Source organism: Nyctereutes procyonoides, unplaced genomic scaffold (genome assembly GCF_905146905.1).
Source record: "Nyctereutes procyonoides isolate TBG_1078 unplaced genomic scaffold, NYPRO_anot_genome, whole genome shotgun sequence".
In the NCBI taxonomy this organism is placed as follows: domain Eukaryota; kingdom Metazoa; phylum Chordata; class Mammalia; order Carnivora; family Canidae; genus Nyctereutes; species Nyctereutes procyonoides.
The window spans coordinates 74,405,790-74,420,007 of record NW_026575125.1 but is presented as its reverse complement, the minus strand read 5'-3'; the positions used below and the strand labels follow the sequence as shown (position 1 = coordinate 74,420,007).

At 39.1% G+C, this 14,218-nt stretch overlaps 1 protein-coding gene across 1 annotated transcript; it reads right to left on the bottom strand.

Moving 5' to 3' along the window:
* Positions 1 to 1,409, bottom strand: LOC129518373 (eukaryotic translation initiation factor 4H-like). Its single transcript, XM_055338494.1, has 2 exons — positions 728 to 1,409; positions 1 to 484 (listed from the first exon to the last, which is right to left on the bottom strand). Exons 1-2 carry the CDS (start codon positions 1,407 to 1,409, stop codon positions 480 to 482), a joined length of 687 nt encoding a protein of 228 aa, XP_055194469.1. The 3' UTR covers positions 1 to 479.
* Between the last annotated feature and the right edge of the window lie 12,809 nt (positions 1,410 to 14,218).

Below are 14,218 nucleotides of genomic sequence, written 5' to 3'. Positions count from 1 at the left end.
AAGCCACAGCAATACAGAACTCTACATGCAGGTTAGAAGAGAAGCGCTAGAAAAATCAAAGAAACACCTGGGTCTGGCCAGTGCTCTAAAGTAAAGAGAGAAAGCAAAGGAGAAAAATGGAGCAGCACCTCCATCCAGAGAACGCCCTTGGGTGGCTGCTTTGTTCCTCAGGAGACACTCATGTACTGGAAAGAAACAAGAAGCAGGAAGGAGAAAAGACAGAAGGAAAAGGCGAAAGGAATGGCAGAAAAAAAAAAAAAGCACGAAACAGGCACTAGATAGGTTCAGCAAAGCCAAGAATGTACTAAAAACCACTTGTTAACTACTGACATGCGCTCACAAGCTGTGTTTCCCTTGTAAGAAAGGAGGACAAAAGTCAGGCGCAGGAATGGTGGCTGCAGGACTGCCAGCCCAAGGGGCTGGCCAGGCTGTGGTCTCGAGTTAACTCCCCCACACCCCATTCCCTCCCAACCGCAAGCTCATTCTTTTTTTTTTTTAATAAATTAATTTTTATTGGTGTTCAATTTACCAACATACAGAATAACACCCAGTGCTCATCCCGTCTAGTGTCCCCCTCCGTGCCCGTCACCCATTCACCCCCACCCCCCGCCCTCCTCCCCCTCCACCACCCCTAGTTCATTTCCCAGAGTTAGGAGTCTTTATGCTCTGTCTCCCTTTCTGATATTTCCCACACATTTCTTCTCCCTTCCCTTATATTCCCTTTCACTATGCTCCTTGTGAACGACTTCCTCTCTGGGCCTGGCTCCCCCGAAGATAGCAGAGTTGGGATTGGCTACTTGATTGAGGGGCGTTGCAACTGTTCGAGGCTTCAGCTGGAGCCGTGGCCTCTGTGCTCTTTCCTCTTCTGTTGGTTCTCTGAAGTCCATATTGGAACCTCGAAGGGGAGGGCCATCTCTGAACCGACTCCCCATTGGGGGGCCTGTTCCCCGGTCACCTGGGCGACTCCCTCCCCTGCCTCCTAAGAAGTCATCCCTGAAGCCTCTGTCATCTGGTCCACCTTTCCTGAATCCAAAGCCACCTTTATCTTGTTTTCTGCCTTCTGCAATGTCCACACGAAGTGACCGATCACCCAACAGTGCACCATCGTATGTCAAGGCTTCCTTAAGGGAATCCACCTCATCAAATTCTACATAGCAGAATCCTTTAAATTTGTCTGTGTCTTTGTCTCTGAATAGCCCCACACTTCTTATGCTGAGATCCTTAAAGATAGCATCTATGTCTCCCTGAACTGTATTAAAAGGTAGATTTCCTACATACGCTGTGTAGGGGGACTCTGTGGGCAGCTCCTTCTGGCTGCGGGAACCATGGCCACCAGCACTGTCGCGGGACCCTCCGCCGCCGCGGAAGCTGCTGTAGGCCCGATCATCGTAGGTATCGAAATCCGCCATTTGCCGTCTCCGCTCCGAGAGGAACCCGTGTATATTAATTTTAATTAAACAAAGCAGATTGAATGGCATGTATATTGTGACATCTTTTTAAAAAGAAGAATTACTACATAACAAGTACTAAGAGATGCATAGACAAAAAACAAAACCTGCAATAGAACTTTAATACCAGTTGTCATAGAAAGAGTGGAATACCAAAGGATTTTACTTTCCATGCCCTATATTTGTGTACCTATATTTTTAAATGAATTTTAATTTTTTATTGTGGTAAAAGAAAAATATATAATTTACAATAATCATTTTTAAGTATATGCATCAGTGGTATTAAATATATTCATAATGTGCAATCATCACCATCTATCTCCAGAATTATTTTCTTCTTATATGACTGAAACCCTATCTCCAATACATAATAACTTCCCATTTTCTCCTCACACCAGTACCCAACAAACACCATTCTACCTGTTGTCTGTATAAGTTTGACCATTCTAAGTGCTTCATATAAGTGGACTCATACAGTACTTGTCTTTTTGTAACTGGCTTATTTCACTTAGCATACTGTCCTTAGTATTCACTTACACTGTAGCATATGTCAGAATTTCCTTCCCTTTTATTTTTTTAATTTTTTTAAAGATTTTTTTATTTATTCATGAGAGACACACAGAGAGAGAAGCAGAGACACAAGCAGAGGGAGAGGGAGAAGCAGGCTTCATGCAGGAGCCTGAAGTGGGACTCGATCTTGGGACTCCAGGATCACACCCTAGGCTGAAGGCAGGCGCTAAACCACTGAGGCAGCCAGGGATCTCCCTTTCCTTTTATTTTTAAAAAGATATTTATTCATTTATTTTAGAGAGGAGAGGAGGGTCAGAGGGAGAGAGAAAATCTCAAGTAGACTCCCAATTGAGCACAGAACCCCATGCAGGACTCCATCTCACAACCCTGAGACCAAAATCAAGAGTCGGATGCTTAACTGACTGAGCCACTCATGTGTTCCAGAATTTCCTTCCTTTTTAAGGCTGAATAATATTTCACTGTATGTATAAACCACATTTTGCTTATCCATTCATTTGTCAGTGAACATTTAGGTTGCTTCCACATCTTAGCTATTATGAATAATGCTGCTATAAAGGTAGGGTACAGATATCTCTTTGAGATTCTGCTTTATATTCTTCTGGGTATATACCCAGAAATGTAATTCATGAATAGTATGGTAATTCTATTTTAAAATTTTGGCAGAACCACCATAGTGTTTTCCACAAAGCCTTACCATTTTACATTCCCATCAACAGTGCATAAGGATACACGAGCTTACCAACATGTGTTGTTTTCTTTTTTTTTTCTGATAGTAGCTATCCTAAAAGGTGAGTGGTGGTATCTCATAATAGTTTTAGTTTGCATTTCCCTAGTGAATAGTGATGTTGACCATTTTTTATGAGCTTATTGGCCATTTGTATATCTTCTTTGGAGAAATGTCTAGTCACTCAGTTTTGGATCAAGTTATTTTTTTTTTTTGTTATTGAGTTTTAGGAGTCCTTTATATAATCTGGATATTAATCTTTTATTAAAAATATGATTTGCAGAAAATATGATTTGCAAATATTTTCTCTCATTCTATGGCTTGCTGTTTTACTCTGCTGATAGAGTCTTTGATGCATAAAATTTTTAAATGTTCTTGAAGTCTAATTTGTTTAATTTTTTGTTGTTACCTGTGTCTTTGGTGTCATATCCAAGAACCCATTGCCAAATCCAATGTTGTGAAGCCTTTTTTTTTTTAGAGTTTCATTATTTTAGATCTCACCTTTAGGTTTTCGATCCATTTTGAGCTTGTGCAATGGGCTATGACCTTCAAAAGTGCTTCTCAGTTCTCCCTCCATGAGTAGGTGAGCCAGGAAGACTAGAGATGGATAAAAAGAACAGAATGCTCTGCATGTTTTTTGAAATGGCTATATTTTCCCTCTTCTTACTGGAAGCAGGACCATATTTTACTCTGATCTTCATTGTGAGAAGCTGGCAGGACTCTTGGAGGTAAAATTCATGAAAACATGGAGTACCCCTTAAGACTGGATTCACCTAGAATTTTTAATTCTTAAACTTGTCCAAAATAAGCCTCTAATAATTGATCAATTATAGTTTATTTCTCTACTATGATGCTGGCTTCAGCAGTGATTTCGTCCTGAATTTCTGCTCCAGTAAGCTGTGTTTCTCTATATACACCTGTCTATCCAGTTTGTAAGGGCAGTAGTTTGTTCTGTGATTTCAATTCTGCAGTAGTATAAGAATTGTTGATTTTTGATTTGTCAGCTTTTTTGTTTCAATGACAATGGTCGTGATGGCCTTCAAGCTCCTTCCATACTGAACTGGAAACCTAAAGTTAAAATGTGTACTTTTAATCTGGAAAGACAAAAAAACATCGTCAACAACAAAACAATCTGATTTTTTCATAATGGAATATTTTGACACAGTATATGCGAAATGAACCTACTTCTGTTTGAAATATATACACACAAATTGAAAAAAAAAGGAAGGAAGTTATACTTTAATGTTTTTCATTGGCTGGTGTATCCTCAAATCATTCATTCAACTCTTCATTGTGTATGTATGCAGCTCCTACATTATAGCAAATACTGGTAGCCAAAATTAATATTCCAACATTAGGTCCTCTTGGAACTGAGTTCAATCTTTTTGAGACACCTAGGAAATTGTTTTAAAATCTGATTTTTTTTTTGGCTCAAGACAGTAATTTTCAAACTTTTTAAACCCCTGGTTCCTCTGGTAGATTCTGTGACCCTCCTCCTCTCTCAGTCGCACTGCGGATGAGTTAAGAGTTAAGAGTCACATAACTGCCATACTTGCAGTTCCTTGGATAGAAGAAGAAAGGAAAAATGGGAGTGTGAAGTGGAGGCAGCCCTGAAATCCTTTAGGTTCTGTCTCCAACACCTCAAAGGTACTCCATTCTAATGCTACAATCCATTCAGGGTAAGTAGTTCGTTCCTTCATCATTCAATAGTGTCTTTGATTCCTCTTTTTGGTTTTTCACTTGAATAAAACAAATTCTATTATGACCTAGTAAAGAAAACTCGGTAGCTTATCAGCAAAGAAATGGAGTAGACACATCATGTAGAAGTCCCTATGCCCCTGATGAATTAGTTGTCAAAGACAGTTGTGAAAGGGGAAGAAAACATGAAAGATCATGGGAGGAGATAGAGCATAAGGAAGGACACAAGGGCCTATGGGTGCAAGGCATAGACTTAGAGGAGTTCACTAGAGAGATACATATGACAAAGATTAGAGGTGCTCCTTCTTTTAGGGGGAACATCCTCAGACCAGCAACTCAAGCAGATTCCTGAGTCTTGCAGAGCTGAAGGCCGGGGTAAAGATTTGTTTTGTTTTATTTTGTTTTTAAATATTTAAATGCAATGGAGGCATGTTAAGGGATATAATTGATGGGAAAAGCACATTCTAATTCTCCTTTAAAATACTACTTGAATAGGGGTGCCTGGGTGGCTCAATTGGTTAAGCATTCAACTCTTGATTTTGGTTCAGTTCATGATCTCAGGGTCATGGGATTAAATAGTAATGTGGGGGATCCCTGGGTGGCGCAGCGGTTTAGCGCCTGCCTTTGGCTCAGGGCGCGATCCTGGAGACGCGGGATCGAATCCCACGTCGGGCTCCCGGTGCATGGAGCCTGCTTCTCCCTCTGCCTATGTCTCTGCCTCTCTCTCTCTCTGTGTTTGCCTATCATAAATTAAATAAAATAAAAATTATAAATAGTAATGTGGGACTAAAACATACTCCTGAGGCTACTTTCTCATTCTCTTAATAATTCACCTGCCTCATTTTTCATTTGTTCAAAAAATATTAGGTTGAAACTTATGAGGTTGCTGATATAGTCCTGTTTTTTAAAGATTATTTATTTGTTTGTTTGTTTACTTATGTATTTTTAGAGAGAGAGAGAGAGAGCACACAGTGAGGATGGGCACATGGAGAAGGAGAGAGAGTCTCAAGCAGACTCCACACTGAGCACAGAGCCTGATGCAGGGCTCAATCTCATGACTCTGAGATCATCTGAGCTGAAACCAAGAGTTGGAAACTCAACCAACAAAAAAAAAAAAGGAAACTCAACCAACAAAGCCACCCAGGCGCCCCAACATATGCCTGGTTTTAATTTTAAAAAGTATCAGTTTTGTGGCATTCAACCTACTATCTCTTGGGACCTACCATGTGTCAGGCACTGGGCTAGATGTTGGATATGTCCTGATGAATAAGGTAGACATGGTCCCTCTGAGCATGAAATGTACGGTCTAGCAGGGGAAGAGAAACATTATAAAAACATAATCCTAAATTGTGACAGAGAACATGGTTCTGCGAGAGAGAGCATGAGGGGCTAGATCAAGGAATGAGAGAGGGACTCTCAGAAGCCATAAAACTAAGTTGAGTCCTAAAGGGTAAATAAGAATTAGCCAGGGGGAAGTGATTAGCCTTCCAGAAGGAGAAGCAGTATGTGTACATGCTCTAGAGTAGGAAAGTCCTTGGCCCATTTAGAACCAAAGGAACCCAGTGTGTCTGGAGCTTATCAATAGAGGGGGAGAGGGGATCTCTGGGTGGCGCAGCGGTTTGGCGCCTGCCTTTGGCCCAGGGCGCGATCCTGGAGACCCGGGATCGAATCCCATATCGGGCTCCCGGTGCATGGAGCCTGCTTCTCCCTCTGCCTATGTCTCTGCCTCTCTCTCTCTCTCTCTGTGACTATCATAAATAAATAAAAGTTAAAAAAAACAAGTTATTTAAAAAAAAATAGAGGGGGAGAGTAGCCCGGTTGAGTGGGAGAAGTGGCCAGGAGCTGGGTCTTGCAGAGCTGAAGGCCAGGGTAAAGATTTGTTTTGTTTTTAAATATTTAAATGCAATGGAGGCATGTTAAGGGATATAATTGATGGGAAGAGCACATTCTAATTCTCCTTTACAATACTACTTGGATTGGGGTGCCTGGGTGGCTCAATTGGTTAAGCGTTCAGCTCTTTATTTTGGTTCAGATCATGACCTCAGGGTTGTGGGATTGAACTCTGTGTTGGGCTCTGCACTCAGTGAGGAGTTGGCTTGGGATTCTCTCTCTTCACCCTCTGACCCCCTTCAAAGGGGTAAAAAATAAATCTCTAAAAAAATAAAAAATAAAATACTACTTGGATTGCCAGATAGAGACTGGAATAGAGAAGATCAAGAGGAGAAACAGAGACCAGTTTACTGATCACTCAGTGAATCTGTGAAAGATACAAAACATTTATAAAACATAATCTAAGACATCACAGGGAAAGCAGAACATGAGGTGCCTGGGCAGGTCCACTATTGCACATACCAACTTCTGGGAAAAAATAAATTTAAAAACTATGAAGTCTTGTCAGCTTAATAGGAATAAGAAAAGGGTGGTACTCATAGAGCCAGGGAAGCTGTCCTGAGGAAGAAGGATCTAGGTTGAGCCTTGAAATATCGGGAGAATGAAAAGAAAAGGCTAGTGAGGGATAAAGTAGCTTGGCTGAGGTAGAGGTCATGAGTCTGCTAAGTGAGCAAACAATGCCCCATGAAAATCTCCACAAACTCTGGTAAGATTCAAATCTAAAACAACTCAAGTATTTGCTTTTAAGAGATATTATCAAGAACATTCAAGGCTGACTTTCAACCTACTTTACGAGAAAGGGATGTGCCCAACACATCTTGCACCGGTCCATGAAGCAGGGCAAGAATTTGTGAAGGCAGGTGGTATTAATGTTACAAAAGTGGAAGTTTTGTTAAAAATTAATTTTCTTAGAATTCTCTCCGCATGGTTCTGTTCCTCATTGACTGGCTTCTTGGGCATCTCTGGGCATAGACACACGTGACTTCCACTTAATCCTAGTGAATGGTTTTACTAAACTCTGGAGAAACTGCTCCTTCTTTTGATTATTTAATCCCAGGGCTCCAGGAATCTCTTAGGTTTCTATTAGTTGGGGAGACTCTGTTGAATCATATTCATTATTCTTGCTCTCACTCTCATTCTTACTCTCTTCCCTCTGAATTAGCATTTTCTGGACTACTTTAGTTTTTTATGCCCTGCTTCTCCTTTCAAAGGTTATTCAGTATGTCTTCCTGCTGTTGATCTTACACTCAGGGCCTACTGGAGGTACAGAGTACTCTGAGTCCTTCCCATTTTTGAGCTCCCAGTATAGTGTATGCTTATCCAACATCAGCTTCTTCTTTCATCTCTTAACTAAACTCCAAATATCTAAATTGCCTCCCCACCCCTCCTTAGTAATACCTTCAGCAGGCAGGCTCTAACTATTCTGAACCTGTCAGGTTTTGGAATTTCTCTGAGGACTGTTACTGGTTGAGGATGACTAATGATCTTAAAATGGCCCAGTCAGATTGAAGAGGTCTTATATTCCATGGTTGGGAAAGAGGTTATCCTTTCTCTCCTGAGGGGCAGAAACAGAAATGAATATATCCTCAATCACCACAATAGCCATCTTGTTGCATCAGGGGTAAACACCAGCCTTAGGATGAAGCTGACACCAGGCATGGTAGAAGTTAACCAGAGATGGAAACCAGGGTCCTTGGTGAAGTCCTGAATCAATCAGCCCTGAAGCCTGTTCTACCTATTTCTGCTCCTTCTGCTATGTGAAATATAAACTTCTTTAATATTTAAGCAAATTTTAGTCAATTATTCTTTACATACAGCTGATATTCCCTACTCAATATAATTAAAATAACAATATTAGAGAATTTTCCATTTCTTCCTATTCAGAACTACTACATTATTTATAATGGCCAGATAGCTTTCCAAAGTATTAATGCATCTTACGTATTTATCTTTCCCTTATTAGTGTTAAAGTCATATCCAGGTTTTTGATTTTTCAAAATTGCTAAAGTAAACATCCTGCTCTTCCATAAACAATTGACCCTTGAACAACATCAGTTTGAACTGTATGGGTTAATTTATAGGTGAATTTTTTTGCAGTACAATACTGTAAATATATTTTTCTCTTCCTTATGATTTTCCTTTTTTAATGATTTTATTTTATTCATGAGAGACAGAGAGAGGGAGAGAGGCAGAGACATAGGCAGAGGGAGAAGCAGGTTCCATGCAGGAAGCCCTATGTGGGACTCAATCCCAGGACACTCAACCACTGGGCCACCCAGGCGTCCCCCTTATGATTTTCCTAATAACATTTGCTTTTCTCTAGCTTACTTTATCATAAAAATACTATATATGTAAAATATATATATATTTTTAGAAGTTTAATTCTTTCTTTATTAAGATATTTATTTATTTATTTATTTATTTATTTATTTATTTATTCATGATATAGAGAGAGAAACAGAGACACAGGCAGAGGGAGAAGCAGGCTCCATGGAGGGAGCCTGATATGGGACTCGATCCTGGAACCCCAGGATCACGCCCCGGGCCAAAGGCAGGCGCTGAACTGCTGAGCCACCCAGGGATCCCTAAAAAATATATTTTATACTAATATATATTATGTTATATATCCATATAACATGAAGAATATATGTTAACTGACTTTATATTTTTGGTAAGGCTTCCAGTCAACAGTATGCTATTAGTAATTAGGTTTTTAGAGGTCAAAAATTATATGTGGAATTTTGACTGTGCAGGGAGTTAGCACCCCTAACCTCTGCATTGTTCAAGGGTCATCTTATTTACATGCTTGCACATTTGGATGTTTTCACAGTTCCAATACAAATCATTTTTATGATTTCTCACCTGGAATGTAGTCATAAGCATAGAATTTCTGATTAAAGACTAGAGAATTGTTTTAAGATTTTTGATACATATTTCCAAACTATATGTCAGAAAAGTTGAACCAGTTTTCAGTCTCACCAACACTGTATGAAACTGCCCACGCTCTTTTATGTTTTCACTGTATGAAGGAACCCTTATCTCTAGGTATAAATCACTAATAATGACTTGGATTCAAAAGTCACACTGTGTTCAAATTCCAGCTCCACAAGTTAATAGTCACATGGCTTTGGGTATGTGGTTCATTCTTCTTAACTATAAAATGGCCTAACAATAGTATCCTCATGCAACTTATGTGGTTAGGGAAATTGAATAAGTCATGTAAAATATTTAGATTATAATAATGATCAATAAATGTTGGTTGCTATTATTAAAATTATTTACCAACTTGTCACTTTAAAAAAAATTTGGTCTCATTTGCATATCCTTGTTTACCAATGAAACTGGTCATTTTTTCCATGTAACTATTAGTCAGCTGTAAAATTGTTTAACTTTTACTTTTTTCTTGGAAGGATTTCAAACACGTGGAGGTTAAGGACCATCCTACTAAAAGATGAAAGGGTCAACCAGGAAATTAGAGAAGAATTAAAAAGATTCATGGAAACTAATGAGAATGAAGATACAACCGTTCAAAATCTTTGGGATACAGCAAAAGCAGTCCTGAGGGGGAAATACATCACATTACAAGCATCCATCCAAAAACTGGAAAGAACTCAAATGCAAAAGCTAACCTTACACCTAAAGGAGCTGGAGAAGGAACAGCATATGAAAACTTCACGCAGCAGAAGAAGAAGGTTAATAAAGACTCGAGTAGAACTCAATGAAATAGAGACCAGAAGAACTGTGGAACAGAGTAACAAAACCAGGAGTTGGTTCTTTGGAAGAATTAATAAGATAGATAAACCATTAGCCAGCCTTATTAGAAAGAAGAAGGAGAAAAGACTCGAATTAATAAAATCATGAATGAGAAAGGAGAGTTCACCACTAATACCAAGGAAATACAAACGATTTTAAAAACTTATTATGAGTAGCTATACGCCAATAAATTAGGCAATCTAGAAGAAATGGACGCATTTCTGGAAAACCACAAACTACCAAAACTGAACAGGAAGAAAGAGAAAACCTGAACAGGCCGATAACCAGGAAGGATATTGAAGCAGTCATCAAAAACTTCCCTAGACACAAAAGTCCAGGAACAGATGGCTTCCCAGGAGAATTCTATCAAACGTTTAAAGAAGAAACCATACCTATTCTGCTAAAGCTGTTCCGAAAGACAGAAAGGGATGGAACACTTCCAAACTCGTTCTATGAGGCCAGCATCATCTTAATTCCAAAACCACACAAAGACCCCACCAAAAGGAGAATTCTAGACCAATATCCCTGATGAACACAGAAGCAAACATTCTCAACAAAATACAAGTCAATAGGATCCAACAGTACATTAACAAGATTATTCACCATGACCAAATGGGATTTATCCTGGGATGCAAGGTTACACTCAAAGCATTCAATGTGATTGATCATATCAACAAGAGAAAAACCAAGAACCATATGACCCCCTCAATAGATGCAGAGAAAGCATATGACAAAATACAGCTTCCATTCCTGATCAAAACTCTTCAGAGTGTAGGGATAGAGGGAATATTCCTCAGTATCTTAAAAGCGATCTGCTAAAAGCCCACAGCAAATATCATTCTCAATGGGGAAACACTGGGAGCCTTTCCCCTAAGATCAGGAACAAGACAGGGATATCTACTCTTACCACTGCTATTCAACATAGTACTAGAAGTGCTCGCCTCAGCAATCAACCCACAAAAAGAAATAAAAGGCATTCAAATTGGCAAAGAAGTCAAACTCTCCCTCTCCACAGATGACATGATACTGTACCTAGACAACCCAAAAGAGTCCACCCCAAGATTGCTAGATCTCATACAGCAATTCAGCAGTGTGGCAGGAAACAAAAACAATGCCCAGAAATCAGTGGCATCTCTCTATACACTAACAATGAGACTGAAGAAAGAGAAATCAAGGAGTCAATCCCGTTGACAATTGCACCCAAAAGCATAAGATACCTAGGAATAAACCTAACCAAAGAGGTAAAGGATCTATAGCCTAAAAACTACAGAACACTTCTGAAGGAAATTGAAGAAGACACAAAGAGATGGAAAAATATTCCATGCTCATGGATTGGAAGAATTAATACTGTGAAAATGTCAATGTTACCCAGGGCAATTTACACATTTAATGCAATCCCTATCAAAATACCATGGACTTTCTTCAGAGAGTTGAAACAAATCATCTTAAGATTTGTGTGGAATCAAAAAAGACCCCGAATAGCCAGGGAAATATTAAAAAAAGAAAACCATATCTGGGGGCATCACAATGCCAGATTTCAGGTTGTACTACAAAGCTGTGTTCATCAAGACAGTGTGGTCCTGGCACAAAAACAGACACATAGATCAATGGAACAGAATAGAGAATCCAGAAGTGGATCCACAACTTTATGGTCAACTAATATTCGACAAAGGAGGAAAGACTATCAACTGGAAAAAGACAGTCTCTTCAATAAATGGTGCTGGGAAAATTGGACATCCACACGCAGAAGAATGAAACTAGACCACTCTCTTACACCATATACAAAGATAAACCCAAAATAGATGAAAGATCTAAATGTGAGACAAGATTCCATCAAAATCCTAGAGGAGAACACAGGCAACACCCTTTTTGAACTTGGCCACAGCAACTTCTTGCAAGATACATCCATGAAGGAAAGAAAAGCAAAAATGAATTTTTGGGACTTCATCAAGATAAGAAGCTTCTGCACAGCAAAAGAAACAGTCAACAAAAGTAAAAGACAACCTACAGAATGGGAGAAGATATTTACAAATGACCTATCAGATAAAGGGCTAGTATCCAAGATCTATAAAGAACTTATTAAACAGCAAAGAAACAAACAATCCATTCATGAAATGGGCAAAAGACATAAACAGAAATCTCACAGAGGAAGACATAGACATGGTCAAAAAGCACATGAGAAAATGCCTCACATCACTGGCCATCAGGGAAATACAAATCAAAACCACAGTGAGATACCACCTCACACCAGTGAGAATGGGAAAATTAACAAGGCAGGAAACAACAAATGTTGGAGAGGATGTGGAGAAAGGGAAACCCTCTTGCAGTGTTGGTGGGAATGTGAACTGGTACAGCCCCTCTGGAAAACTGTGTGGAGGTTCCTCAAAGAGTTAAAAATAGAACTGCCCTGACCCAACAGTTGCACTGCTGGGGATTTCCCCCAAAGATACAGACTTAGTGAAACACCGGGACACCTGCACTCCAATGTTTATAGCAGCAATGTCTACAATAGCCTCACTGTGGAAGGAGCCTCGGTGTCCATCGAAAGATGAATGGATAAAGAAGCTGTGGTCTGTGTATACAATGGAATATTACTCAGCCATTAGAAACGACAAATACCCACCATTTGCTTCGACATGGATGGAACTGGAGGGTATTATGCTGAGTGAAATAAGTCAATCTGAGAAGGACAAACATTATATGGTCTCATTCATTTGGGGAATATAAAAAATAGTGAAAGGGAATAAAGGGGAAAGGAGAAAAAATGAGTGGGAAATATCAGAAAGGGAGACAGAACATGAGAGACTCCTAACTCTGGGAAACGAACAAGGGGTGGTGGAAAGGGAGGTGGGTGGGGAGTGGGGGTGACTGGGTGACAGGCACTGAGGGGGGCACTTGATGGGATGGGCACTGGGTGTTATGCTATATGTTGGCAAATTGAACTCCAATAAAAAATTTTAAAAAAATCTTCTGTATGCTTTACACTTTGCGCATCTCATATTGTGTTAACCATGTTTCAAGTTCTTAATAAGCACATGCAGCTCAATATTACCATTTTTCAGAGTACATACTTTTAATTTTTATGTAGTGAATCTAAAGGCCTTTTAAATTTTCTTACTCTTTACATTTTAATGCTTCTTTCCACTGAATTTAGATATTCACCTTTATGTTCTTCATTATGGCTCCTATTTAAGAGTTGAGACAATAAATATATACACCTAGCAGCCCTTTAGACATTAATGTACATCAGAATTACCAGGATTTCTTGCTAAATATTAAAGTTCTGGATCTCGATTCAGTAGATTTAGGGGAGGACCAAAATCTACATTTCTTTTTTTTTTTTTAAGATTTATTTACTTGAGAGAGAGCTAGAGAGTGAGCATAAAGGAACGTGGGAGTGGGAGCAGAGAAAGAGGGAGAGAGAAAATCTCAAGCAGACTCTTCACTGAGCATGGAGGATGCTTAATTAATCTCACCACCCTGAGATCATGACCTGAGCCAAAACCTGAAGCTTAACTGACTAATCTACCCAAGCACCCCAAGAGTAGATTTTCAAGAAATTCCTTAGGTGATTCTCCCACACACTCCTCAGGTGAAGCTGCATACGCAAGTTTATTTTATTCAGGGACTGAACTGAGACAAGAACTTAAAGCTCCTAACTCAATCATTATTAACTGTATTTTGTTAAGAGCCTACCTCTTGCCAGGCAGAATTCAGCTTGACCAGCAGAAGAAGATACTGGACTGGTGAGATATATCTTTGGAAACTCTGATAAATATCTGAAAGGAAAATTTCAGCATAGGCAGTCTTGCCTAATAGGTGGAGTTGAGAACAAAAATAGGTAAACATAGCTCACATACCTGATCCTGTTTCAGTCATGTGAAACAAACAGAGTCCTTAATTTATAAAGAATTCTTGGGTTTATTCTTCTGGCTAAAATATCCAAATTTCATAACCAATTAATTATTATGTGACCCTCCTACTTTCAAGGTCATTAAAAATAGTTTCCATTTCTTCTAAAACTACAGAAAATATAAAAGAAAACACATCAACTCATCTCACAAAATTGAGTCCCTGTATTAAATAAATCCTTTGGTATATTTAATTTCAGCATTTTTTCTTCATGTACTAAATACATAAATATAAGATTTGAAGTAAAAACACAGAGGTTGTT

Excerpts from the sequence above, each read along its gene's own strand:
- LOC129518373 (XM_055338494.1), bottom strand. The coding sequence starts at position 1,409 with ATGGCGGATTTCGATACCTACGATGATCGGGCCTACAGCAGCTTCCGC.